The sequence below is a fragment of the Melospiza georgiana genome, chromosome 24 (assembly GCF_028018845.1).
Source record: "Melospiza georgiana isolate bMelGeo1 chromosome 24, bMelGeo1.pri, whole genome shotgun sequence".
Lineage (NCBI taxonomy): Eukaryota > Metazoa > Chordata > Aves > Passeriformes > Passerellidae > Melospiza > Melospiza georgiana.
This window is the reverse complement of record NC_080453.1, coordinates 7,816,905-7,843,933: the sequence shown is the minus strand read 5'-3', so window position 1 is coordinate 7,843,933 and position 27,029 is coordinate 7,816,905. Positions and strand designations below refer to the sequence as shown.

The following is a 27,029-nucleotide window of genomic DNA, read 5'->3' as shown; positions in this document are numbered from 1 at the left end:
AATTAAAGGTCTTTTAACAAATTCTTACTTTATTCTTTAACTCTGTCCAGCCTCTGTTCCAGAGAGCCTCTCCAGGCATCACCCTCAGTACCGGGCAGTGCCCGAGGCCCGGCCGGATGAGCCCGGAGCAGCCCGGGCCGGTGCCAGCTGTCCTTGCCCGCGGGACCGGCTGATCCCCAAATCCCTTCCCCATTCCCCGTCCCCGTCCTGCCACAAGAGCCCGACCCTCCCTCCTCGCACCCCCTCAGCCCTCCCAGCCACGTTTCCCCTTCCCATCCAAACCCTCCCCGCGCCGCCATCACTCCCTCCTCACCCGCGGTCGCCATGGCAACGCCGTTATACTTCCTGCTTTCCCGGAAGCCCCTCTGTTACCATGGATACCGCAACGTATTTCCGGCGCGCCGCCGCCATCCCGGAAGTGCCGCCCCCTGAGGCCTCAGCGTGGCCGCCATGGTGAGAGCGGGATGGCCGCGGGCTCGGGGCCGCGAGTTTCGGTGCCACCGATGATTCACCGGCTCCGCACTCCCGGTCCGCGGCTCCTGGGCGCGGCGGAGCGGCTTGGCTTGGCTTGGCTTGGCTTGGCCGACCCCCCGCGTCCCAGGAGCCTCGGACCAGGGGCCGCGCTCGCCCCCCCCTATCCTCACCCTCATTAATTATTTAATCATTAATTACAGAAGCCCATCCTGCTGCAAGGCCATGAGCGCTCCATCACTCAGATCAAATACAACCGCGAGGGAGACCTGCTGTTCACCGTGGCCAAGGATCCCGTGAGTGCTCCCCACCCGCGCTAATTAACCGTCCATTAATTAATCCTTAATTTTAATTAATTTTTTCCCCCCTTCCTCGCAGATTGTCAATGTTTGGTATTCGGTGAACGGCGAGAGGTTGGGGACCTACAATGGGCACACGGGAGCTGTGTGGTGTGTGGATGCTGACTGTATCCTTTGATCCCCAAACCGGTTTTATTTCATATTTTAGTGTCTGAATCATCCCCGGTGCTTCCTCCCGGCTGCTTCTCGTCTTCCTCTCCAAGAGCAGCATTTAAATTCTTCTGCTGCCTCTTCTTTTCGTTTTTTTTTTTTTTTTTTTTGGGTGTTTTCCCATTTAGGATAAGATCCCAATGGATATCTGGGTTTGTTGTGCCTTTTGCTGCTTCTCTGGGTATTTGGGAAGGTTTTCCACAGGCAGCAGAGATAAAAGTGTGGAGAAACTGTTTAAATGTAAGAATCTGAACCCTTTCTTTTAAATTTCATGAGGGAATTATGGGATTTTGCCATGGGAACACTTGGGCTCTGTGTTGCCTTCCCTGGGGGAGGTTTTGCCCCCCAAAAAAAATCCCTTTTTGGGTTCAGAAGCGTCCTGTGAGTGCCCTGGCAGGGGAATTTGGGGCTGATTTTCCCTTAATGGAGGCCCAGGGGACACCAGGCACGTCCTGACCGGCTCTGCAGACAACAGCTGCCGCCTGTGGGACTGTGAGACAGGTGAGAGCACCCCAAACTCCCTTTGGGGACAGTCCTGGGACATCCCTGGGCCTGGGGGACATTGCTGGGACACTGCTGGGACTCCTCCCCTCCCCTGGTAAGATCTGAGGCTGCCCCAAGCAAGGCTGGAAGTGACACCTCAGCACAGGGGTGTGGAACTGAATCCATTCCTAAATTGCCTTCCAGAGCATTCCAGGGTTCTACTCCAGGCTGTTTTTAATGAGGGAATCAATTCCCAGCTCCCTGAAAATTCCTTTTCCCTTTTAAAATTTGAGGCTCCTCTGAGCGAGGCTGGAAGTGACACCTCAGCACAGGGTGTGGAACTGAACCCATTCCTAAATTTTCTTCCCACCTAAAACATTTCAGGATTCCATTCCATGTTATTTTTAATGAGGAAGACATTTCCCAGCTCCCTGAAAATTCCTCTTCTCTTCCACTGTTAAAATCTGAGGTTCCCCCAGCAAGGCTGGAAGTGACACCTCAGTACACTGTGGTGTAGAAATTAATCCACTTCTTAATTCCCACCCAGAGCATTCCAGGATTTTATTCCATGCTCTCCAGGCTGTTTTTAATGAGGGAATCACTTCCCAGAACTTTGAAAATTCCTCTTCCCCTCCCATGTTAAAATCTGAGGTTCCCCCAGCAAGGCTGGAAGTGACACCTCAGTGCAGGGTGTGGAACTGAATCCACTCCTTAATTCCCACCCAGAGCATTCCAGGATTTTATTCCATGCTCTCCCAGTTTGTTTTTAATGAGGGGATCATTTCCCAGCTCCCTGAAAATTCCTCTTCCCCTCCCCTTTTTAAAATCTGGTGTTCCCCTGAGCGAGGCTGGAATTGTCACAGCACAGAGATGTGGAACTGAATCCACTCCTAAATTCCCACCCAGATCATTCCAGGTTCCATTCCAGGGTTCTATTCTATTCCAACACCTTCTCCCAACGAGGATGGGTGTTTTTAATGAGGGAATCACTTCCCAGAAGTTTGAAAATTCCTCTTCCCCTCCCATGTTAAAATCTGAGGTTCCCCCAGCAAGGCTGGAAGTGACACCTCAGTGCAGGGGTGTGGAACTGAATTCACTCCTTAATTCACTTCCATATTATTCCAGGATTCCATTCCATGTTCTCCCAAGATGTTTTTAATGAGGAAAACATTTCCCAGCTCCCTGAAAATTCCTCTTCCCCTCCTCTTGTTAAAATCTGAGGTTCCCCTGAGTGAGCCTGGAATTGTCACAGAGCAGGGACCTGGAACGGAATCCATTCCTAAATTCACTTCCAAATCATTCCAGGATTTTATTCCATGCTCTCCCAGTTTGTTTTTAATGAGGGAATAATTTCCCAGCTCCCTGAAAATTCCTTTTCCCCATCTCTGTTAAAATCTAAGGTTCTCCTGAGTGAGGCTGGAACTGACACAGCACAGAGACCTGGAACTGAATCCATTCCTAAATTCCCACCCTGATCATTCCAAGCTCCAATCCAGGGTTCCATTCCATGTTCTCCCAAGGTGTTTTTAATGAGGAAATCCCTTCCCAGCTCCCTGAAAATTCCTCTTCCCCTCCCCTTTTTAAAATCTGGTGTTCCCCTGAGCGAGGCTGGAATTGTCACAGCACAGAGACCTGGAACTGAATCCATTCCCAAATTCCCCCCCAGATCATTCCAGCTTCCATTCCAGCTTCCATTCCATGCTCTGCCAGGCTGTTTTTAATAGTGAAATCCCTTTTTTCCCTGCTCTGCCCCCCAGGGAAGCAGCTGGCCCTGGTGAAGACCAGCTCAGCTGTGAGGACGTGTGGCTTCGACTTTGGAGGGAACATCATCATGTTCTCCACGGACAAGCAGATGGGCTACCAGTGCTTTGTGAGCTTCTTCGACCTCAGGGACCCCAGCCAGATTGGTGAGGGGCCAGGGGAGCCCCCTCTGGGGTCCCACTGGGGCTTTTGGGGTTAAATCTCATGGGCAGGGATTCCTTTCCCCAGCCCAAGTTGCTCGAACCTGGAATATTTTCAGGGATGGAGCAGAGAAGCTTCCCTAAAAAATCTCTTTTGTGGATGGTTTGGAGTGGTTGGGGGTGATCACTTCAGCAAGGACACAATTCCTTCATCCCCTTCCTTATGGGATTTCAAAAATGCTGCCCTGGAAATCTGAGCTCCATAAATAAAAATCCACCCTTGAAATGCTGGAAAATCCACCCCCCTTCCCTATGGGATTTCAAAATGCTGTCCCTGGAAATCTGAGCTCCATAAATAAAAATCCACCCTTGAAATGCTGGAAAATCCCAAATCCAGCTGAGCAGAGGACATAAAAGGATAAATCTTAATTTTATAGGGGATTATAAAGCTCTCTTTTACCACAATTCCTTCATTGCCTTCCTTATGGGATTCCAAAATGCAGCCCCTGAGCCCCTGGAAATCTGAGCTCCATAAATAAAAGCTACCAAGGAATCCACCTTGAAATGCTGGAAAATCCCAAATCCAAGCTGAGCATGGGACATAAAAGGATAAATCTTAATTTTATAGGGGATTATAAAGCTCCCTTTTACCTCAGGAGCATCAGGAACAGGGAAGAGCCAATCTGTGGGAATGCTGCAGCAGGGAGTTCATCCTGAATTCCTGCTCTTGAAAATTGAATTTCCCTAAAAAAATCTCTTTGCTGAGAGTGCTTGGGGGTGATTTTTTTTTTTTCCCTAAAAAAATATCTTTGCTGGGAGGGGGGTGATCACATAAGCAAGGACACAATTCCTTCCCTCTTCGTTATGGGATTCCAAAATGCTGCCATGGAAATCTGAGCTCCATAAATAAAAATGCACCTTGAAATGCTGGAAAATCCCAAATGCAGGCTGGGCAGAGGGCACAAAGGGCTCAGAGGTGGCTCTGGGTGCTGATTTCCCCTTTCCCTCCCCCAGAGAACAACGAGCCCTACATGAAGATTCCCTGCAGCGACTCCAAGATCACCAGCGCCGTGTGGGGCCCCCTTGGGGAGTTCATCATTGCTGGCCATGAGAACGGGGAGCTCAACCAGTTCAGTGCCAAGGTAGGGCCTGGGACAGCCTGGGCAGCATTCCTGAGGGGATCAGGGCTGGCATGTGGGATTGGGGGCTCCAAACAGCAGCTCCAGCAAGGATCATTGAGATATGGGGGTGCTCTGAGCGAGGCTGGAGTTGGCACAGAGCAGGGTGTGGAACTGAATCTGTTCCTAAATTTCCTTCCAGCCCAGAGCATTCCAGGTTTTATTCCATGAGCTCTTCTGTTCCATGTTTATTTTAATGGGGGAATCACTTCCCAGCTCCCTGAAAATCCCTCTTCCCTTCTCTTGTTAAAATCTGGGGCTCCCCTGAGCGAAGCTGGAAGTGACACCTCAGCACAGGGACATGGAAATGAATCCATTCTTAAATTCCCTTCCTACCCAAAGCATTCCAGGATTCCATTCCATGTTCTTTTAAGTTGTTTTGAATGAGGGAATCACTTCCCAGCTCCATGAAAATTCCCCTCCCCTGTTAAAATCTGAGGCTACTCCAGGTGAGGCTGGAAGTGATGCAGAGCAGGGACATGGAACTGAATCCTTTCCTAAATTCCCTCCCAGTGCATTTCTGTTCTGGGGGTTCTGTTCCTTGTTCTCCCAGGATTTTATTCCATTATCTCCCAAATTATTTTTAATGAGGAAAACATTTCCCAGCTCCCTGAAAATTCCTCTTCCCCTCCCCTGTTAAAATCTGAGGCTCCCCCAAGCAAGTCTGGAAGTGACACCTCAGCACAGGGTGTGGAACTGAATCCACTCCTAAATTCCCTCCCAAAGCATTCCAGGGTTCTATTCCATGTTCTCCCAAGATGTTTTTAACGAGGGAATCACTTCCTAGCTCACTGAAAATTCCTCTTCCCCTGCTCTGTTAAAATCTGAGGCTCCTCGGAGCGAGGCTGGAATTGACACAGAGCAGGGACCTGGGACTGAATCCATTCCTAAATTCCCACCCTGATCATTCCAGGTTCCATTCCAGGCTGTTTTTAATGAGGGAATCACTTCCAGGATTCCATTCCATGTTATTTGTGATGAGGGAATCCCTTCCCAGCTCCCTGAGAACTCCTTTTCCCCTCCTTTGTTAAAATCTGAGGCTGCCCCAAGCAAGTCTGGAAGTGACACCTCAGTACAGGGTGTGGAACTGAATCCATTCCTAAATTCCCTTCCCACCCAAAGCATTCCAGGATTTTATTCCATGATCTCCCAGGCTGTTTTTAGTGAGGAATCCCTTCCCACCTCCCTGAAAACTCTTTTTCCCTCCAGTCAGGGGAGCAGCTCTCCAATATCAAGGAGCACACCAAGCAAATCAACGACATCCAGACCTCCAGGGACATGACCATGTTCATCACTGCTTCCAAGGATAACACAGCCAAGGTGAGCTTTGCCTGCACTTTTCCTGCCAGGATCTCTCCTCAGAGGGGGGTTCTGCTCCTTGAGAACGTTCAGTGAGAAAGAAAATGAACAGCCAAGCATTGAAAGTGAAATATTTTGGTATTTCCGTAGAACATTTGCAGTTCCGATTCTGGAAGGTGGAAGATTTCCCTTTTTGGGGGAGTATTTTTGGGATTTGAGCTTGGAGAGGGAACATCCATGCAGGTGAGGCCCAGCAGCTGGAGATAATGAATTAATTTATCATTTTTCCCTCATAGCTCTTTGACTGCACATCCCTGGAGCACCTGAAGACGTTCAGGACGGAGCGGCCGGTGAACTCTGCTGCCCTGTCCCCCATTTTTGATCATGTAAGGATGAGCTCCCTGAGGCTCTCACTGATCCTGGGACTCCTGCAGCGTGGCTGTTCCCAGTCCAGCCCAAAACACTCTGGAATAAGGAAAAACCTGGGGAATTTTTGCTGGGTCAGGCCCTGGGAGCAAAGTTTGGTGTGCTCTGATGGAAAGTGCCAGGGAGGTGGGAATTCCTCAGGGGGTTGGAGGCTGCTGGTGGATTTGTGGGATTTGTGGGATTTTTGGGAAGTGCTGGAGGCTGTCACCACCTCTGGAGGTGTCCAGGGAACCTCTGGACCTGGCACTCACTGGTCTAAACTGGTTTTAAGGTGGGGATCAATGTTGGAGGTTTTTCCCAACCCCAAATCCCAGAGGGAAGCACTGAAGGGCTCTGTGATTTCTCTGGTTTCCTTCCCCTGCAGGTGGTGCTGGGAGGAGGACAGGAGGCCATGGATGTGACCACAACCTCCACCAGGATTGGCAAATTCGAGGCCAGGTTGGTGCTGTTTTGTTGTTTTTGAGGATTCTGTGCTTTTGTCCCTCCTGGCTTTGTGACAATTTCCATCTTCCTCCTCCCAGGTTCTTCCACTTGGCTTTTGAGGAGGAGTTTGGCAGAGTCAAGGGGCACTTTGGGCCCATCAACAGCGTGGCCTTCCACCCTGATGGGAAGAGGTGAGAGCCTTGCAGTGTCCCCAGTCCCACTTTTGAACTGGGATATGACCAGACTCAGGGTGGGAGTGGAACCAGGCCCTGAATTCTCCCATTCTGAGCCAGCCCAGGGAGTCACCCACACCCTGCCCCACACTTGGGCCACATTCCTGAATTTTTTTTCCACTTTGTGATTCCTGTATCAGTTTCAGGAGTGGATGGGGAGGCCAAACTTCCTATTTTTGCTGTCAGCAGCATTCCTGAGTTTCTCATCCTTGGTTTTCCCTTTCCTCCTGCAGTTACAGCAGTGGGGGTGAGGATGGCTACGTCCGCATCCACTACTTCGACCCCCAGTACTTCGAGTTCGAGTTTGAAGCCTGAAGGAGGAATTTCCTTCTCTTCTCCTCTTCTTTTCCCTTCTCCAAGCCCTTGCCCAGGGCTCCAGGAAGGGCCTGAAGTTGTTTTTGGCAGCGATTTTGGAGGTTTGGGAGGTTGGGGAAGTGGGAACTCTCCAGTGGTTTTTACTGGGACAAGAGTGAGGGGAACTGGAGTTGGCTGCCTGCCCTGCTGGGCATATTTATAAACCAGGGGGAGGGGAAAAAAAAGAGGAAATAAATAGAAATCTTTTCTAAACACAAAGAAAAGCACCTCTGTGGGTTTTTTTTTTTTTAGGTTGATTTTTCCCTATCTGGATCAAAATTAACCCAAGGACTTTGTTTTGCCAGCTCTGTTGTCATTTGTTCCACACCCATGGAGCAGCGCTGCTCCTCCTGGGACCTCTGCCCATCCATGAACTCCTTCCCAGGGAGGCTCCACAGCCTCAGCCCTGCCCTCAAGTGTGAAAAAGCTGCAAATTCAGCAGCCAGGAATTGTTTTGCACACGCCTGGCCCCGCTGCTCTGTCTGCTGGGCTGACCCTGAGCCAGCTCCTCTCATGGAACAGACATTGCAGATATTTCCTTTTCCTGCCCTGGGAGCTCCTGTGCAGATCCTCACCCTCACACCCTCCTGGCTCTTTTATTTTTTCCTCTTTCCTTCCTCAAAACTGGGCTCAAGGGCAGAATTCCCAGACTGGCTCTGGGCCCAGAGCTGCTGGCACGACAGAAGCTGCAGCCTTGGGCATTTTAGGGGGGAGGATGTTGGTTTTGTGTGTCCTGTTGGGGGTTTTTTGTGATCTTTTGGGGATTTTTGGTGTGATCTTTTGGGGTTGTTTGGTGTGATCTTTTGGTGTGATCTTTTGGGGTTTTTTTGGTGTGATGTTTTGGGGTTTTTTTGATGTGATCTGTTGGGGGTTGTTTTTGGTGTGATCTGCTGGGGTTTTTGGTATGATTGTTGGGTTTTTTTGGTGTGATCTGCTGGGGTTTTTCTGTATGATTTGTCAGGTTTTTTCTGTGTGATCTGCTGCCCTTCATCTCCAGAACCATTCACAGGCCCTGCTGCAATCCCAGTGAGAAGGAGCAGCTTCCTCATGGAAGAGCAGGACACAGGCCAAGGCTGGGAGAGAAATTTACTGAAACAAGCTCAGGGTGGGCAGCTGAAGGCTGGGACAGCTCTGCCCACGGGGTCTGTGTCCTGCACAGCCCTTCCATGGCACCATCCAGTGTCACCTTGTCCCCAGTTTCCCATTTTCTGTCCCAGCTGGGGGCTCAGGGAGGGTCTGGCTCTGCCTTTTTTCATGCACCAACCTCTGGATCTGCCCCCAGGCCTCCTCCAGGTGCTGGGAGGGACGGATCCAGCGCAGGAAAAAACCTGGGAGGGAGAAAGGGCTGAGGGTGAGCTGAGCCCTGTCAGAGAGGGAAAAACACAGAACTGAGGGACAAAACCTGGGAGAGAGAAAGAGCTGGAGGTGAGCTGAGCCCTATCAGAGAGGGCAAAATAGCACCAAAGGAAAAAACCTGGCAGGGAGAAAGAGCTGAGGGTGAGCTCAGCCCTGTCAGAGAGGGAAAGGCAGAACAACTGAGGGTGGGTTTTGGGAGGATCCCGCTCACCCTGCCACAGCTGGATGCTCTGAGGCTCCACAGAGGGCCAGATCACCAAGGGGTTGTGTGAGTACAGAGGGTTCAGGTACTTGTGCTTCTCCTCGGGCTGCTCCAGCCATGCCCACAGCGAGTGCGTGCTTTCCTTCACCTTGCACAGGCTCCTGTGGGGGCACAGGCGGGGACACATTGCAGTCCCCAGCGGGGTTTGGTGTCCCCTGAGCCGTGACAGGAGGGGTTTTGTCCCCACACCCACCTCTCCCTCTCGTTATTGCACAGGAAGGTGCCGTAAGCCGAGGCGTAGGCGTTGTCAAAGAGGGTGAGCAGCAGCTGCTCCCCGAATTCCAGCGACAGGGGGAACTGCCGGCTCAGCTGCCACACGCAGTCGAGGAAGAGGAGGAAAACCGGAGCCTCCTGCTTGCCCCGGGCGTGGGAGGAGGCGGAGCGGGCGCAGCGCAGCTGGAAGGGGTGCCCGGCCTGTGGGACCGCCATGGTGACCCGTGGTGAGGCACCCGGCCTGTGGGACCCCCAGAGTGAGGCACCCAGCCTGTGGGACCACCATGGTGACCCATGGTGAGGCACCCAGCCTGTGGGACCCCCAGAGTGAGGCACCCAGCCTGTGGGACCGCCATGGTGACCCATGGTGAGGCACCCAGCCTGTGGGACCCCCAGAGTGAGGCACCCGGCCTGTGGGACCACCATGGTGACCCATGGTGAGGCACCCAGCCTGTGGGACCCCCAGAGTGAGGCACCCAGCCTGTGGGACCGCCATGGTGACCCATGGTGAGGCACCCAGCCTGTGGGACCCCCAGAGTGAGGCACCCAGCCTGTGGGACCGCCATGGTGACCCATGGTGAGGCACCTAGCCAGGCTGGGACCCCCACCTGGAGCAGACCCCATGGATCTGACCAGAGCTCCATGGAGGATTGAGATTGAACAGTAGGAGCTGCTGAGTCAGGGTGAGACAGCAAAATAAGCTCCCGTCTCTGACCCCCTGCCCCTTGGCCTTATCTTTGTAACCTCACAGGCCACTATCCCTAACCCTTACTATTTTATAAGTTTGGATCCCCCTATACCCTATAAAAAGGGGCTGTTTTAGCCCTTTTGATAGAAGAAGAGCTCTGGAACCCTTCACAGACCCCCCAATAAACCATTGGTGTGGAACACCAGGACCATCCTTCTCCTCTCTCCTCCTTCTCCTCTCTCGCGTCTGCTGCAGCCTCAGCCAAAGGAACCCAGCAAGCAAGCAAAGACCTGAGATCCTAAGAGAGATGATGATCACTAAAGAGCTGAGATGCTGGGAGAGCTGAGAATCACCAAAGAGCTGAAATCACCGAGCTTGCTCAGGGTAGGCCTGCAGTGGCTGTGAGGGCACTCCGTCTCCCTGAAGGACCGAGCTCCCGGATCTGCATTGCTCGATAGTCAGGCCAAGATCGAGGCTTTGTTGTACCCACCCTGCTCAGAAATGCCTCACCTGGATCCATTCCCGCTCCAGCAGCCCCTGGAAGCCCTGCAGGGTGCGGCAGGCGGGGTCCAGGATGAGCTGGGCCAGCGCTGTCACCAGCAGCGTGGTGTCTGTCCCCTCGGCGCCGTGCACCAGCACCGTGCAGCCCTCCCTGCGGGCCAGCCGGGGTTTGGGTCACACTGGGGACTCAGAAAGGGACAAGGTGGGCGAGGCGCTGCCCCCTCACCTGTCCAGGCACTGGGCAGCCAGGCAGGCCGTGCTCAGGGCGGCCTTGACGTGGCTGAGCCAGCGGCTGCTGTCCAGGCGGCACAGCCAGCGCTCCATGGTCACAGTGGGGTCAGCGCACAGCTCCGCCAGCCTGGAGAAACTGTCCTGCAGCACACGGCCCCTGGGGACACGGGGGACACTGTCACACACAGGGATCACTGTCACACGGGGGACACTGCCACACACGGGAGACACTGCCACACACAGGGATCACTGTCACACACAGGGGGGACACTGTCACACACAGGGGACACCGTCACACACGGGGGACACTGCACAGCTCCACCAGCCTGGAGAAACTGTCCTGCAATGGGCAGCCCCTGGGAGACACGGGGGACACGGTGGCACTGTCACACAGGGGACAGTGTCCCAGGATGATGGAGGAATTGAGAATCTGACCCCGTGTTCTCAGAAGGCTGATTTATTATTGTATTGTATTGTAGAATTTATATTTTATAGTATATATTTATAGTATATTTTATTTTACAGTATATTTTATATCACATTATATTACATTTTATTTTACATTACATTTTTATTTCATACTTATTTTACATGTTATATTTTATATTTTGTATCATAGTTTGTTATATTTTACGTTATATATTATATTAGGTATTACATTATGTTCGATATTATGTATTATATTAGGTATTATAGATTATAATGTACTATATATTATGTATTATTTTATTATATAATATCGTATTACACAATATTATATAATACAATAACATTTATATTTTATATCTATATTATATATAGATATTTTATATTCCTATTATATAGCTAGAAGATAGTTATATATTTATAAAATATAGTTTTATATTATATTATATTATATTATATTATATTATATTATATTATATTATATTATATTATATTATATTATATTATATTATATTATATTATATTATATTATATTATATATTATAATATATTATATTATATATTATATTATAATATATTATATTATATTATAATATAACATATATTATGTTATGTTATGTTATATTATGTTATGTTGTTATATTTATTATATTTATTTTATTTATTTATATATTTATTTTATTATATTATATGTTGTATATTATATGAATGCTATACTAAACTATCCTAAAGAATAGAGAGAGGATACTTACAGAAGGCTTATCAAGAATGACAACGCAAGCTGGTGACTCCTCACATCCTCCACACATCTGGCCGTGATTTGCCATGAATTTAAAACCATCCCCAAGCCGGCTAAACCATCCCAAAGCAGCACACCAGGAGAAGGGAATTTCCCCGAATTTGGCAGCGCCGCCCTCACCTGTCCAGGGCGCGGTGCAGCCGCCTCCAGCCGGGGTAGGCGGATTTGTGCTCGGTGCCGCCGCCGCTGATCCGCGCCTGCTTGGCCGCCTGCGCCGAGCGCGTGTCCAGCACAAAACCGAGCCCGGCCCCGGCCAGGATCGCCCCCAGCAGCTGCTCGTCCTCACGGCAGCGCCGCCGGTTCGGGCCCGTCAGCGGCTGGCTGCTGCGGAGCAGGGCCTGGGGACGGGGGAGAGAGGGTGCCAGGGTGGCCTCGGAGAGCCTGGAGGGGGACCAGGAGGGCTGGAGTGGGATTTGGGGTAAGGGAGTGGGAGATGGCGCAGCTGGGAATGTCCAGGCTGGAGGAGAGAGGGCTCCAAAGTGACCTCAGAGAGCCAGAAGGGGCTCCAGGAGAGCTGGGGAGGGATTTGGGATAAGGGATTGGGGGACAGGACACAGGGAATGTCGAGCCTGGAGGAGAGGGGGTGTCCAGGCGGCCTCAGAGAGCCTGAAGGGGCTCCAGGAGAGTTGGAGTGGGATTTGGGATAAGGGACTGGGGGATGGCACAGCTGGGAATGTCCAGCCTGGAGAGGAGAAGGCTCCAGGGTAACCTTAGAGAGCCTAAAGGAGTTCCAGAGGGCTGGAGAGGGATTTGGGATAAGGGCGTGGGAGATGGCGCAGATGGGAATGTCCACCTCGACAGGAGAGGGCTGCAGGAGAGCTGGAGAGGGATTTGGGATAAGGGATTGGGGGACAGGACACAGGGAATGTCGAGCCTGGAGGAGAGAGGGCACCAGGGTGGCCTCAGAGAGCCTGAAGGGGCTCCAGGAGAGTTGGGGAGGGATTTGGGATAAGGGATTGGGGGACAGGACACAGGGAATGTCCAGCCTGGAGGAGAGAGGGCACCAGGGTGGCCTCAGAGAGCCTGAAGGGGCTCCAGGATGGCTGGAGCGGGATTTGGGATAACAGATTGGGGAATGGCCCATCTGGGAATGTCCAGCCTGGAGAGCAGAAGGCTCCAGGGTAACCTTAGGGGGCTCCAGGAGAGCTGGAGAGGGATTTGGGGTAAGGAATTGAGGATGGCCCAGCTGGGAATGTCCAGCCTGGAGGAGAGAGGGCTCCAGGAGAGCTGGAGAGGGATTGGGAGACAGGACAGCTGGCAATGTCCACCTGGAGAGGAGAAGGCTCCAGGGTAACCTTAGAGAGCCTAAAGGGGTTCTAGGAGGGCTGGAGAGGAATTTGGGGTAAGGAATTGAGGATGGCGCAGCTGAGAATGTCCAGCCTGGAGAGGAGAAGGTTCCAGGAGAGCTGGAGAGGGATTTGGGACAAAGGATTGAGGGACAGGACACAGGGAATGGCAGAGGGCAGGGCTGGATGGGATCTTGGGAAGGAATTCTTTCCTGGGAGGGGCTGGAATGGCTTTCCCAGAGCAGCTGTGGCTGCCCCCGGATCCCTGGCAGTGCCCAAGGCCAGGCTGGCACACCCTGGGACAGCAGAGGTGTCCCTGCCACGGCATGGCTGGCCCTGGATGAGCTTTAAATCCCTTCCCACCCAATTCTGGAGCCTTCTGCCGATGGAATCCCCCTTCCGAGAGGCCGGGGGGCGGGCAGAGGGGCAGCCCGGACTCACGGTGCCGTTTTTGGGGTGGAAGTAGCTGAGGACGGGGAAGCGCCCGCCCTGGCGGAACCGCGCCGCCCTGGCCACGGTGTCATCGGGCACGGCCGCGGGCACCACCACGGCGGGCGGGTACGAGGGGCAGGCGCTGAAATCGCCGTTCACGGTGCTCAGCCGCCACCGGCTCGTCTGGGGGAGAGGCGACAGCAGCGACATCAGCCACAGAGCCAGCAGGGCCCGGGGAAGGCGGCGGGTCCGCCCGGGCGGGCTCACCTGCGATGCCACCCGCTGGAAGTGGCACTCGGCGACGCGCAGGTGCCAGCCCTGCTGGAGCTGCAGGCTCGGCGGGCGGTAGAAGAACGGGTACAGCATCATCACCGAGTCCACCGAGGAGAGAGCCTGCTCGGGGACACCGGGGCTGCTCGGGGACACCGGGGCTGGCGCTGTCCCCGTGTGCCCAGCCGTGTGCCAGCGCGGTGTTTACCCAGTTAATGCCGGACCCAGGGCAAACACAGCAGCGCTTTCCGCACCCTTTCGAGGCCGGCAGCGCTTTTCCAACCCTTCCTTGCCCGGCTGGGTCTCACCTCGATGGAGCTGGCGATGTTCAGACACTGCTCCATGCCCGGGATCTCCAGCTGCAGCACCTGCAGGTCCTTGCAGCGCAGCGTGATGGTGCCCGAGGAGCCGCAGACCCTGGGGAGGGGCCAGGGCTGGCTTGGGGACAGCCAGGGATGGCTTGGGGACAGTCTGAGCTACTCTGGGGACAACCAGGGCTGGTTTGGGGACAGTCAGGGCTGGTTTGGGGACAGCCAGGGCTGGTTTGGGGATGGTCAGGACTGGTTTAGGGACATTCAGGGCTGGTTTAGGGACAGCCAGGGCTGGTTCAGGGACAGCCAGGGCTGGTTTGGGGACAGTCAGGGCTGGTTTGGGGATGGTCAGGACTGGTTTAGGGACAGCCAGGGCTGGCTTGGGGACACACAGCGGCAGCACCGAGCCGTCCGAGGGCCGTGCCGGATTTGTGACTCTCATCTGCCACCGCAGCCGGGACAGAGCGAGGTGACAAAGCCAAAAAAGCCAAACCTGGTGTCCCGCAGGGAGCCGCCACTCCGAGAGGCTTGGTACCAGCCTAAATTCTGCACTCTGAGGAGGAGGAGGAGGAGGAGGAGAGGAGGCAATGCCCGCTCTGCCTCCCCCGGGAGGAAGAGGAAGGACGCGATGCCCGGGTGCAGCGCGGTGCCCAAAGGGACGGGGGGTGGCACGGTGACAAGGACAGGGACAGCCTTGGGGACGTGCCCACCTTTTCTCCACGGCGTCCACGTTGCGGATGAGCAGCCAGAGCTCCAGCTCGCCGCGGGGGCAGGACGAGAGCAGCAGGTGGTGGCTGGTGATGCACAGCGTGCCCCGCACCGCGGGCAGCCCCTGTCGCGACAGCAGCACGTCCTCCACTGTCGCCGTCTTGATCAGCTCCGAGAACTCCATGGGCGCCGCCTGGGCCCGGCCGGGGAGGGAGGAAAGGGAAAAGAAAAAAATTAAAAAAAAAAAAAAAAAGAAAAGAAAAAAAAAAAAGAAAAAAAAAAAAAAAGGGGAAATCCTGCGGCTCTGGGCCCGCCTGGAAACCCCTGCCCTGCGCCACACGCGGCGCGCTGTCCCCTCTCGGTGGTGGCATTGTCACCTCCAGCGCGCGGCAGTGCCATGTGGCACTGGGGAAACTGAGGCACGGCGGGCTGTGCTGGGGGGGATTTTGGGGGGCATTTTTGGGATCGCAGGGAGTGGCTCCCGCTCCTTCCCCGCCCCGCTGGGCTGGACCCGTTACTGACCCCGACACCACCCGGCTGGCAGGGTCCCCACGGGCTCTGCTGTCCCCAAAGCCACCCCCGGGGCTGGGGACGGGGCAGGAGAGGAGGAGGAGGAGGAGGAGGAGGAGGAGGAGGGTGGCTGGATTGGCGGCGGTGCTGCTGCCCCGGGCACCCCTCTGCTTACCTGCTCGGGCTGGGTGGCAGGTGGGGACCGGGGGGTGACAAACAGGGACAAACCGGGACCTGGGGACACAAGCCGGGACAAGCAGGGAGGGACCTGGGGGGGACAAGCCGGGACCTGGGGGGACAATCAAGGTGCGAGCAGGGGACCTCAGAGCGCCAACAGGGACCTGCCGGCATCAAGGAGAGGTTTTTTGGGGGCGCAGACGGGAATTTTAGAGGATTTGGGGGGACAAGGAAGAGCTCAGGGTGCAGGGAGGGGATTGGGGGCGCAAGGAGGGACCCCGCGGTGGCAGCGGGGGAGCTCGGGGTGCTCGGGCGGGGGTTTGGGGGTGCGGAGGGGCAGTTGGGGCACTCGGGCTGGAACGGGGGGTGGCGATGTCCCCGCACGGCCCGGCCCGGCCCGGCCCGGCTGGCGGATGTCGGGTTTAAGGTGGCGCGGGCAGGAGGGAGGCGGCGATGCCCGGCGTGGGTTTGTTGCTGGGTTTGGGGTCGGGTTTGGGGTCCCTGCGTGCGGTGCCACAGCGAGGGGACACAGGGGGTGGCGTGGGAGGGGACACGCGTGGGGACAACGGGAATGGGGAGCAGAGCGGGGGGACCACAAGGAGGATTTTGGGGATACTCTGGGGGGCTTGGAGGGGATGAGGGTGGGCAGGTGAGACCCCCGAGCCACCCGCGCTGTCCCTGGAGCCCTGCGGGCACGGGGAGGTGACACGGGACAGACCCGGACGCGGCTCCACCTTAAGGACCCGTCCGGGTGCGGGACCCCGGCTGCCCCCCCCGGGCACCCCCCCCGGTTCTTTTTTTCCTTCCTCGGGTTTTTTTTTTGGGCCCCCCCAAGACGCGGGGAGGGGCGGCTGGGACCGGGGATAAATCATTAAATCATTAAATCATCATTAAATCATTGCCGCTCCTCAGCGCCCGGTGACGGCTCCGTCCGGGAACGGGGAGGCTCCTCCCGGGCGGAGACAATGATGTTAGAAAAGAAAAGAAAAGGAAAAAAAAAATAAAGCGAAGTTAAAAAAAAAAAAAAAAACTAACAAAAAGAAAAAACAACGCAAGAAGCCAAAAATACTCCTCTAGATAAGGAAATTCATAAGGAAATTCCTGCCCATCGGATTTGACCTCGAGGAGCGGATAAATAGCCGGGAAGCGGGAGCAGCTGGGGCAGGGAGTGGGGCAGGGCGGGGGCTCCATCCACCCGCGGGCGCAGGAATCAGCGCGGTTTGGGGCTCCGGGCTCTGTTTTGTCCCACCATGGCTCTGAGCCAGCTGAAATTCAAGGAACTGGGCGAGGAGGAGCCCACCTGGGAGCAGGAGAACCTGGAGAGCCTCAAGGCGCTGGCGGCCAAGCTGAAGCTGCAGACGCGCCGACCCTCGTACCTGGAGTGGGAGGCGCGGGTGAGGGGGCAGCGCTGGGGCACCCCCGGAGGCACCCCCGGGCCGGGGCAGAGCCCCCCGCACCCCCGGGAGGGGCAGCCGGGGGGCGTTTGTGGCTTTGCCACCCTGGAGGCGGCTCTGGAGTGGCTCAGGACGGAGCTGGTGAGTGGCACAGGGACAGGGAGCGGTGGGGACACCGCGGCCTGAGGGACTCTGGGTTCCTCTGCCAGCCTTGCTGGGTGGGCACGGCTTGGATTTTGTGGCTCTGGGGTGCCACAGCTCTGTCCCCGACCCCTCGTGGCACCGGCTTTGCCGCCGTGGAGGTGGCTCTGGAGTGGCACGGGGACAGGGAGTGGTGGGGACACCGGGCCCGAGTGCCCGACCCCACTTGGGCACGGCTGGGCTGGGGGGTCTGGGCATCTCTGCCAACCCTGCTGGGTGTGCAGGGATTGGATTTTCCCGAGGGTTTTGTGGCTCTGGGGTGCCACAGCTCTGCCCCTGACCCCTCATGGCACTGGCTTTGCCACCGTGGAGGTGGTCCTGGAGCGGCTCAGGACGGAGCTGGTGAGTGGCACAGGGAAAAGCGGGGACACTGGGCACGACAGGGTGAGGGGGTCTGGGCATCTCTGCCAACCCTGCTGGGTGTGCGGGGATTGGATTTTCCCGAGGTTTTTGTGGCTCTGGGGTGCCACAGCTCTGCCAGGGTGGTGGCCTTGTGGCGGTCACCCCCTTGTCACCCCCTCCCGCCGCTCTGGGGGTGGCACAGAGGGCACGATCTCAGCCGCGGCCGTGCCCAGCCTGGCACCGCGGGTGCATCGCGGGGTTTGTGCCCTGGCCGAGCGCCATCCCCGCTGCCCGGGCACCGATCCCGCTGCTCCACGGCCCTTCCCTGTCCCCCCAGCGGGAGATGCAGGCCCTGGACCAGCGGCTGGCGCAGCAGCTGCTGCGGCTGCGGGCGCGGCTGCACCGGCTCAAGGTGGAGCAGGCCTGCCACCGGCACAAGGAGATGCTGGACGACGCCACCTTCGGCCTCGAGGGCTGCGAGGAAGACTCGGATCTGCTGTGCACCATCCCGCCCAGGGCTGCCTTCCTGCTCTCCACGCCGCTCAAGCACATCGGGGTCACCCGCATGAACATCAACTCCCGCCGCTTCTCGCTGTGCTGAGCCCGGGCCACCCACGGGGTTCGGGCACCGAGGGACTCGGGCAGGACGCGCTGCCCACGGGGGGTGACGCGGGGCGGTGGCACGGGGGTGTCACCATCCCCATGGGCATGGGAGTATCACGATCCCTGTGAGGCACCAGAGTGTCACCATCGCCATGGGTGTCACCATCCCCACTGGCATGGTAAGGTCACCATCTCCATGGGTGTCACCACTGCCCCCAGGGTGTGGCAATGTCACCATCCCCATGGGTGTCACCATCTCCAGGGCATCGGGGGTGTCACCATCCCCCCCGGGGTAGGGGAATCTCACCATCCCTGTGGGGCACAGAAGCGCCACCATCCCCATGGGTGTCACCACTGCCCCCAGGGCATGGCAATGTCACCATCCCCATGGGTGTCACCATCCCCACTGGCATGGTAAGGTCACCATCCCCATGGGTGTCACCATTGCCCCATGGGCACGGCAATGTCACCATCCCCATGGGTGTCACCATCCCCACTGGCATGGGAATGTCATCATTGCCCCATGGGCACGGCAATGTCACCATCCCCACGGGTGTCACCATCCCCTCATGGGCACAGGAGTGTCACCATCCCTGAGGGGCACGGGAATGTCACCATCGCCTCTAGGGCATGGGAATGTCACCAGCCCCATGGGCACAGGGATGTCATCATCCTCCCCCAGGCATGGCAGTGCCACCATCCCCGAGGGCACAGGGGTGTCGCCATCCCCATGGGTGTCACCATTGCCCCCAGGGTATGGCAGTGTCACCATCCCCATGGGTGTCACCATTGCCCCCAGGGTATGGCAATGTCACCATCTCCATGGGTGTCACCATCCCCACTGGCATAATAATGTCACCATCCCCACCGGTGTCACCATCCCCACGGGCACAGGAATGTCACCATCCCCACGGGTGTCACCACTGCCCCCAGGGTATGGCAATGTCACCATCTCCATGGGTGTCACCACTGCCCCCAGGGCATGGCAATGTCACCATCTCCATGGGTGTCACCATCCCCACTGGCATGGGAATGTCATCATTGCCCCATGGGCACGGCAATGTCACCATCCCCATGGGTGTCACCATCCCCAAGGCATGGTAAGGTCACCATTGCCTCCAGGGCACAGGAATGTCACCATCCCCACTGGCACGGTAATGTCACTATCCCCACGGATGTCACCATCCCCACGGGCACAGGAATGTCACCATCCCCACGGGTGTCACCATCACCATGGGCACAGCAATGTCACCATCACTCAGGGGCATGGGAATGTCACCATCTCCCCTGGGACACGGGAATGTCACCGTCCCCATGGGTATCACCGTCCTCAGGGCATTGGGGATGTCACCATCCCCTCATGGGCACAGGAGTGTCACCATCCCTGAGGGGCACGGGAACATCACCCTCGCCTCTAGGGCATGGGAATGTCACCATCCCCATGGGCACTGGGAGTGTCACCATCCCCATGGGTGTCACCATCCCCATGGGCGTCACCATCCCCCCCAGGCATGGCAGTGCCACCATCCCCGAGGGCACAGGAGTGTCACCATCCCCCCGGGGCGTTTTGGGGCCTGTCCCCGGGGGTGTGGGGGTTCAGGCCGGTGGGCAATGCGGGGTTCAGGCTCTGAGGTGCAATAAAAGCAGCCGAGGCTCAGAGCCGATGGCTTTTCCCTATCGGGGCCCCCAGATGTGACTGCCGCCCTTTCTCCGTGCCGGCGACACCTCCAGGTGCCCCTCGGGGATGCGACATCCACAGACGGCGGGTGAACAGCGCCAGGGGAGCCCTGGGGATAATTTTGATCATTTTGGGGGCTGCTCCTCCCTGCAGGGACACGAGCAGAGCCCGAACGTGTCCCCGAGGTGCCACATCCCCCCTGCTCTGTCACCTCTGCGCTTCCTGCCTGCGCCTGCGGCTTCCCGCCCCATCAAAGCAGCCAGCACAATGTCACAATGTCGCTGTGGTTGTTGTACCCAAAACAGCGCTGCCACCCCCCCGGGGGCACCGCGGGTCCCCTCCGCTCCGGTCCTTGTCACCGCGGCCCTCAGGGCAGCCGTGGCGCGGTGGTGACACAGCGGTGACACGGTGGTGACAGCCCGAGGGGGCTCTGAGCGGTGTCCCACGGCATCCAGGGGACATTGTGTCCCTGTGCCGTCCCCTCTGTCCCCGCTCTGTCCCTGCTCTGTCCCCTCTGTGCCAGCTTGGCCGTCCCTGCCCCACCCCAGTGTCCCCTCCTGGCACTGCCACCCTCCTCCATGTGCCTCAATGTCCCCTGGATGCTGTGGGAGGCACATGGAGGAGGGTGGCAGTGCCAGGAGGGGACACTGGGGTGGGGCAGCGACGGCCAGGCTGGCACAGAGGGGACAGAGCAGGGACAGAGGGGACGGCACAGGGACAGAGGGGACAATGCAGGGACAGCGCAGGGACAGAGGGGACAGCACAGGGACAGCTCAGGGATGGAGCAGGGACAGCACAGGGACAGAGGGGGACAGGGGGGCGCTGGCAGCAGGTGCCACCCCCTCAGCGTGCCCTGCCGGGGGCCCGGCGGTGGCAGGAAGCCATCGGGGTTTGTCACTCGTTCTCTTGCGGTCGGGGGCGAGCTGAGAGCGGCTCCGGGCTCCTCTCGGCTCCGCTCATGCGGCGGAAACCGGAGCGAGGCGGGGACAGCGGCGGCGCGGCCGGGCCGGGGGCGCTGCTCCCCAAAACACCCGGGGGGCTCCGAGCCCCAAAACACCCGGGGGGCTCCGCTCCGAGCCCCAAAAGGATCCAAGGACTCCGCTTTGCTCCCCACCCGGCTCGAGGGGAATCATCTCTGCACCCCAAAAGATCCGGGGGACTCCGCTCTGCGCCCCAAAAGGACCGCGAGGCTCCGCTCTGCACCCCGCAAGGCTCGGGGGGATCCTCTCCGCATCCCAAAAGGTTCCAGGGGCTCCTCTCTGCACCCCAAAACACCCGGGGGGCTCCGCTTTGCACCCCAAAAGGCTCGGGGAACTCTGCCTTTCACCCCACAAGGCTTGGGGGCATCCTCTCTGCACCCCAAAAAGGATCAGGGGGATCCTCTCCGCACCCCACAACGCTTCAGGGACTCTGCTCTGCTCCCCACAAGGTTCTGGGGGCTCCTCTCTACACCCCAAAAGGCTCAGGGAGATCCTCTCTGCACCCCAAAACACCCGGGGGGCTCCGCTCAGCTCCTCAAAAGGCTTGGGGGGCTCCTCTCTGCACCCCATGAAACTTGGGTGACTCCCTTCTGCACCCTATAAGGCTCGGGCGCTCCGATTTGCACCCCAAAAGGATCAGGGGGATCCTCTTTGCACGCCAAAAGGCCCGGGGGGCTCTGCTTTGCACCCCAAAAGGCTCGGGGAACTCTGCTTTTCACCCCACAAGGCTTGGGGGCATCCTCTCTGCACCCCAAAAGGATCAGGGGCATCCTCCCTGCACCCCAAAAGGATCGGGGGGGCTCTGCTTTGCACCCCAAAAGGATCGGGGGGCTCCGCTTTGCACCCCAAAAGGGACCGGGGGGCTCCCCTTTACACCCCAAAAGGATCGGGGGGCTCCCCTTTCCACCCCAAAAGGCTCGGGGGGCTCCCCTTTGCACCCCAAAAGGACCGAGGGGCTCCCCTTTGCACCCCAAAAGGATCGAGGGGCTCAGCTTTGCACCCCAAAAGGATCGAGGGACTCCCCTTTGCACCCCAAAAGGATCGGGGGGCTCCCCTTTGCACCCCAAAAGGCTCGGGGGGCTCTGCTCTTCACTCCACAAGGTTTGAAGGACTCCTCTCTGCACTCCAGAAGGATCCGGGTGCTCCTCTCCGCACCCCAAAAGGATCGAGGGGCTCCCCTTTACACCCCAAAAGGATCGAGGGGCTCCCCTTTGCACCCCAAAAGGCTCGGGGGGCTCCTGCCGGGCTGCCGAGGATGAGGAGGATGCGAGGGCAGGACATGGCTCAGTGACAGCGGCCGCTCCTCGCCCGCCCCGCGGCTCCAGGTGAGAGCTGGGGAGGTTCGGGGGGCTCGGCCCGGGGGGTTTGGGGGGCACCCGGGGCTGGGGGGGGGATGGCAATGGGGGTTCGGGCTCGCTCCGAGCCAGGCTGGGCTCTGCAGCCCTCTGGGACATCCCTGGGGACACAAAGGCGCCGTCCCCGCGTCCCCTGCCCGCCTCGGGGCCCTGCCAGGGCATGGTGCCCTCGCCAAACCCCCACGTCCAGTTTTGCCCCCAGGGCTGTGCCCAAGGGACAGGCAGCAGCTCGGTGCCAGTGTCGCAAGGTTGGTGCCCAGTCTGGGGTTCACGTGCTCAGAAATTCCCATTTTTGGTGCCCAATCTGGGGTTCAGGTACTCAGAAATTCCCATTTTTGGTGCCAAATTTTGGATTTCAGGCGCTCAGAAATTCCCATTTTTTGTGCCCAATTCCCATTTTTACTGCCCAGTTTGGGCTTCAGGTGCTTAGAAATTCCCATTTTTGGTGACCAGTGGGGTTTCAGGCACTCAGAAATTCCCATTCTTTTGGTGCCAAATTTGGGGTTTCAGATGCTCAAAAATTCCCATTTTTGGTGCCCAATTTGTGGCTCCAGGCACTCAGAAATTCCCATTTTTGGTGCCCAATTTGTGGCTTCAGACTCTCAGAAATTCCCATTTTTGGGACCCGGTTTGGAGCTTTGGGTGCTCAGAAATTCCCATTTTTGGTGCCCAATTCCCATTTTTGGTGCCCAATTCCCACTTTTGGTGCCCAATTCCCACTTTTGGTGCCCAGTTTGGGTTCCAGGCACTCCGAATTTCCCATTTTTGCCGCAGTGTCACCCTTGGGGACACAGCCCTGGGTGGCCCTGCCAGGCTGTGCCACCCCTGGCCGCCCACCCAGAGGGCTCACATCTGGCTCACATCTGGCTCGGGGTGCCACCAGCCGTGGGGACAGCTCAGATTTCACCTCCTCACCCTGGTGACAACGGTGACAAACCAGCAGCGCCACGTGGACGGAAGGGACAGGACAGGGACCCCAAACCCAGATTAAAAAACCCCAAAATTCGGGCACACACCTGGCACAGCCAGCACAAAGAAATTCAGTTGCACCGACAAAACAAAACACCAACTTCAAACACTCTTTTTTTGGGGTTTTTTTTTGGTTTTTTTTTTTGCTCGTGAAACGGCTGCCGGGTGGAAATTACGCTGTGGCTTGGGGCTGGGAGAGATAAAAAATCACAATAGCAGCACCTCCCTGCTCATCATGGGAGGAAAAACAAAAAAACAGCTCCTGGAGGGGTTTGAGGGGCTCTGGGCAGCTCCTCCGGGGGTGGAATTGGGAATTCTCAGCTGTTCTTTAGCTCTGGGTGAGAAATGTGGGCACCTTGGTGTTGTTCTGGTCCTAAAAGCTGAGTTTAAGTTGGGTTCTGCTCAAAAAAAGGCCTCAAAAATGTTGGTGAATTTTGGATTTTTTCTCTCCTGGTTACCTGGATGAGATGTGGGCACTTTGCTGCTGTTCTGGTCCTAAAAGTTGAGTTTAAGTTGGGTCCTGCTCAAAAAAAGGCCTCAAAATGTTGGTGAATTTTGGATTTTTTTGGTCTCTTGGCTACCTGGCTGAAATGTGGGCACTTTGATGCTGTTCTGGTCCTAAAAGCTGAGTTTAAGTTGGGTTCTGCTCAGAAAATGCCTCAAAATATTGGTGAAATTTGGATTTTTTTTTGCTTTTCTGGTTACCTGGATGAGATGTGGGCACTTTGATGCTGTTCTTGTCCTAAAAGTTGAGTTTAAGTTGGGTCCTGCTCAAAAAAAGGCCTCAAAAATGTTGGTGAATTTTGGATTTTTTCTCTCCTGGTTACCTAAATGAGATGTGGGCACTTTGCTGCTGTTCTGGTCCATAAAATCTGACTTTGAGCTGGGTTCTGCTCAAAAAAAGCCTCAAAATGTTGGTGAATTTTGGATTTTTTTTTGCTTTTCTGGTTACCTGGATGAGATGTGGGCACTTTGATGTTGTTCTGGTCCTAAAAGTTGAGTTTAAGTTGGGTTCTGCTCAAAAAAAGGCCTCAAAATGTTGGTGAATTTTGGATTTTTCGCTCTTCTGGCTGCCTGGCTGAGATGTGGTATATCCTGGTGGTGCTGGGGGTTGTAAGGGAAGAGTCTGAAAAAGGGAACCCAAACCCTTCTTAGGGACCCCAAACCCTTCTTAGAGACCCCAAACCTTCTCTAGGGAGCCCAAACCCTTCTTAGGAACCCCAAACCTTCTCTAGGGAGCCCAAACCCTCTTTAAGGACCCCGAACTCTTCTTAGGAACCCCAAACCCTCTATGGGGACCCCAAACCTTCCCTGGGGAGCCCAGACTCTCCTTAGGGACCCCAAACCCTTCTTAGGAACCTTAAACCCTCTCTGGGGACCCCAAACACTCCTTAAGGAGCCCAAATCCTTCTTGGGGACCCCAAACCTTCTCTAGGGAGCCCAAACCCTCTTTAAGGACCCCAAACCCTTCTTAGGAACCCCAAACCCTCCTCAGGGACCCCAAACCATCCTTGGGGACCCCAAACTCTCCTTAAGGGCCCCAAACCCTCTATGGGGACTCCAAACCCTTCTTGGGGAGCCCAAACCTTCTCTAGGGAGCCCAAACCCTCCCTGGGGACCCCAAACCCTCCTCAGGGAGCCCAAACCCTCTATGGGGACCCCAAACACTCCTGGGGGAGCCCAAACCTTCTCTAGGGTGCCCAAACCCTCTTTAAGGACCCCAAACCCTTCTTAGGAACCTTAAACCCTTCTTGGGGACCCCAAACCCTCCTCAGGGACCCCAAACCCTTCTTAGGGACCCAAACACTCCCTGGGGACCCCAAATTCTCACTGGCTGCCAGGTGAGGGGGGCACAGCTGGGGCTGTGGCACACCTGGGCTGGCTGGAGGTGACAAAACCCTGCGGAAGTCACACGTGGGACGAATCCTGGCGCTGTGGGCGTGGGGGATTCTGCAGAAGAGAAATTTCCGGGGCCCCACGAGGGGTTTGTGGCACGCTCAGCGTTTTGGGAAGGCCAGAGGAGGTGCCCAGGTTTGTGCCACGCTCAGTGTTCTCACCCAGAGGTGCCCACGGGGTTTGTGTCACGTTCAGTGTTCTCAGGAATGGGTGCCCAGAATTGTGCCACGCTCAGTGTTCTCACCCAGAGGTGCCCGTGGGGTTTGTGCCATGCTCAGAGCTCTCAGCAAGGCCAGAGGTGCCCAAATTTGTGCCACTCTCAGTGTTTTTGGGAAGGCCGAAGGTGCCCGGGTTTGTGCCACACTCAGCACTCTCGGGAAAGCCAGAGGTGCCCACGGTGTTTGTGCCACACTCAGCGTTCTCACCCAGAGGTGCCCGTGGGGTTTGTGCCACGTTCAGCACTCTCAGGAATGCCCATGGGGTTTGGGCCATGCTCAGTGTTCTCACCCACAGGTGCCCGTGGGGTTTGTGCCACGCTCAGCGTTCTCCCCCAGAGGTGCCCACAGGATTTGTGCCACCTCAGTGTTTTTAGGAATGCCAAAGGTGCCCAGATTTGTGCCATGCTCAGCACTCTCAGGAATCCCAGAGGTGCCCAGATTTGTGCCATGCTCAGCACTCTCAGGAATCCCAGAGGTGCCCAGATTTGTGCCATGCTCAGCATTTTTGGGAAGGCCAGAAGTGCCCGTGGATTTTATGCCACACTCAGCACTCTCAGGAAAGCCAGAAGTGCCCACAGTGTTTGTGCCACACTCAGTGTTCTCACCCAGAGATGCCCACGGTGTTTGTGCCACTCTCAGCGTTTTTGGGAATCCCTGAGGTGCCCGTGGGGTTTGCAGATCTTCTCCCAAAGGTGCCCACACCCTGGTGGCACTGTGGGCACACCGGTGTCACCATGGCTGAGCCTCGAGGGTGTTGCAGGATTGGGGGTTCAGGAACGGGGCTGGGCGTGCAGAGAACGGGAATTTGTAGGAAAAGGAGTTTGGATGTGCCCACAGCCACCTGTGAGGGGATTTTAGGGATTTTAGGCTCTTGCCCAGCCAGAGCTCGTTAACCTCGAGCTGCAGGAGTGCGCTAATTAATTGCTAATGGAATGTTAATGAGGAGGTTGTTATGTGCAGGGAGAGCAGAGGGATCAGCCCCAGAGCAGCACGGCGGGGAGGAGCTGGCACAGAGGAGCCTCAGGCTGGGCACTAATTGCCTTCAGTGGTTTAATTAACGGAGGCAGGATAAATTATCAGGAAATAATGGCTGGTGAGGGAGTCAGGGAATGTCCCTGGGATGGATGGATGGATGGATGGATGGATGGATGGATGGATGGATGGATGGATGGATGGATGGATGGATGGATGGATGGATGATGGATGGATGGATGATGGATGGATGGATGATGGATGATGGATGGATGGATGGATGGATGGATGGATGGATGGATGGATGGATGGATGGATGGATGATGGATGGATGGATGGATGATGGATGGATGGATGGATGATGGATGGATTGGAAGGATGGATGGATGGATGAAGGATGGATGGATGATGGATGGATGGAGGGATGGATGATGGATTGGAAGGATGGATGGATGATGGATGGATGATGGATGGATGATGGATGGATGGATGGATGATGGATGGATGGATGGATGGATGGATGGATGGATGGATGGATGGATGATGGATGGATGATGGATGGATGGATGATGGATGGATGGATGATGGATGGATGATGGATGGATGGATGGATGGATGGATGGATGGATGGATGGATGGATGGATGATGGATGGATGATGGATGGATGGATGATGGATGGATGGATGATGGATGGATGATGGATGGATGGATGATGGATGGATGGATGATGGATGGATGGATGATGGATGGATGATGGATGATGGATGGATGATGGATGGATGGATGGATGGATGGATGGATGGATGGATGGATGGATGATGGATGGATGATGGATGGATGGATGATGGATGGATGGATGGATGGATGGATGGTGGATGGATGGATGATGGATGGATGGAATGAGGATGCACTGGAGCATGAGGAGAGCCAGCAATGGGGTTGCCCTGTGTCACCCATGTCCCCCACAGCCACC

General features: G+C 56.3%; 3 protein-coding genes across 3 annotated transcripts; 2 read left to right on the top strand and 1 right to left on the bottom strand.

Moving 5' to 3' along the window:
* Positions 1-402: 402 nt before the first annotated feature.
* On the top strand, positions 403-7,501 carry EIF3I (eukaryotic translation initiation factor 3 subunit I). The gene is made up of 11 exons (XM_058040294.1): positions 403-453; positions 675-767; positions 850-937; positions 1,416-1,481; positions 3,221-3,370; positions 4,379-4,506; positions 5,752-5,862; positions 6,138-6,227; positions 6,632-6,705; positions 6,789-6,881; positions 7,157-7,501. The coding sequence occupies exons 1-11, from the start codon at positions 451-453 to the stop codon at positions 7,236-7,238; spliced, it is 978 nt and encodes a 325-aa protein (XP_057896277.1). The 5' UTR covers positions 403-450; the 3' UTR covers positions 7,239-7,501.
* Positions 7,502-8,084: 583 nt separating this feature from the next.
* On the bottom strand, positions 8,085-14,944 carry LOC131093178 (myotubularin-related protein 9-like). The gene is made up of 10 exons (XM_058040274.1): positions 14,763-14,944; positions 14,050-14,158; positions 13,739-13,864; positions 13,481-13,654; positions 11,874-12,091; positions 10,524-10,685; positions 10,307-10,448; positions 9,089-9,309; positions 8,845-8,996; positions 8,085-8,605 (listed from the first exon to the last, which is right to left on the bottom strand). The coding sequence occupies exons 1-10, from the start codon at positions 14,942-14,944 to the stop codon at positions 8,460-8,462; spliced, it is 1,632 nt and encodes a 543-aa protein (XP_057896257.1). The 3' UTR covers positions 8,085-8,459.
* A 1,753-nt stretch (positions 14,945-16,697) lies between these two features.
* FAM167B (family with sequence similarity 167 member B) lies at positions 16,698-17,985 on the top strand. Its single transcript, XM_058040297.1, has 2 exons — positions 16,698-16,982; positions 17,722-17,985. The coding sequence occupies exons 1-2, from the start codon at positions 16,698-16,700 to the stop codon at positions 17,983-17,985; spliced, it is 549 nt and encodes a 182-aa protein (XP_057896280.1).
* Positions 17,986-27,029: the final 9,044 nt, after the last annotated feature.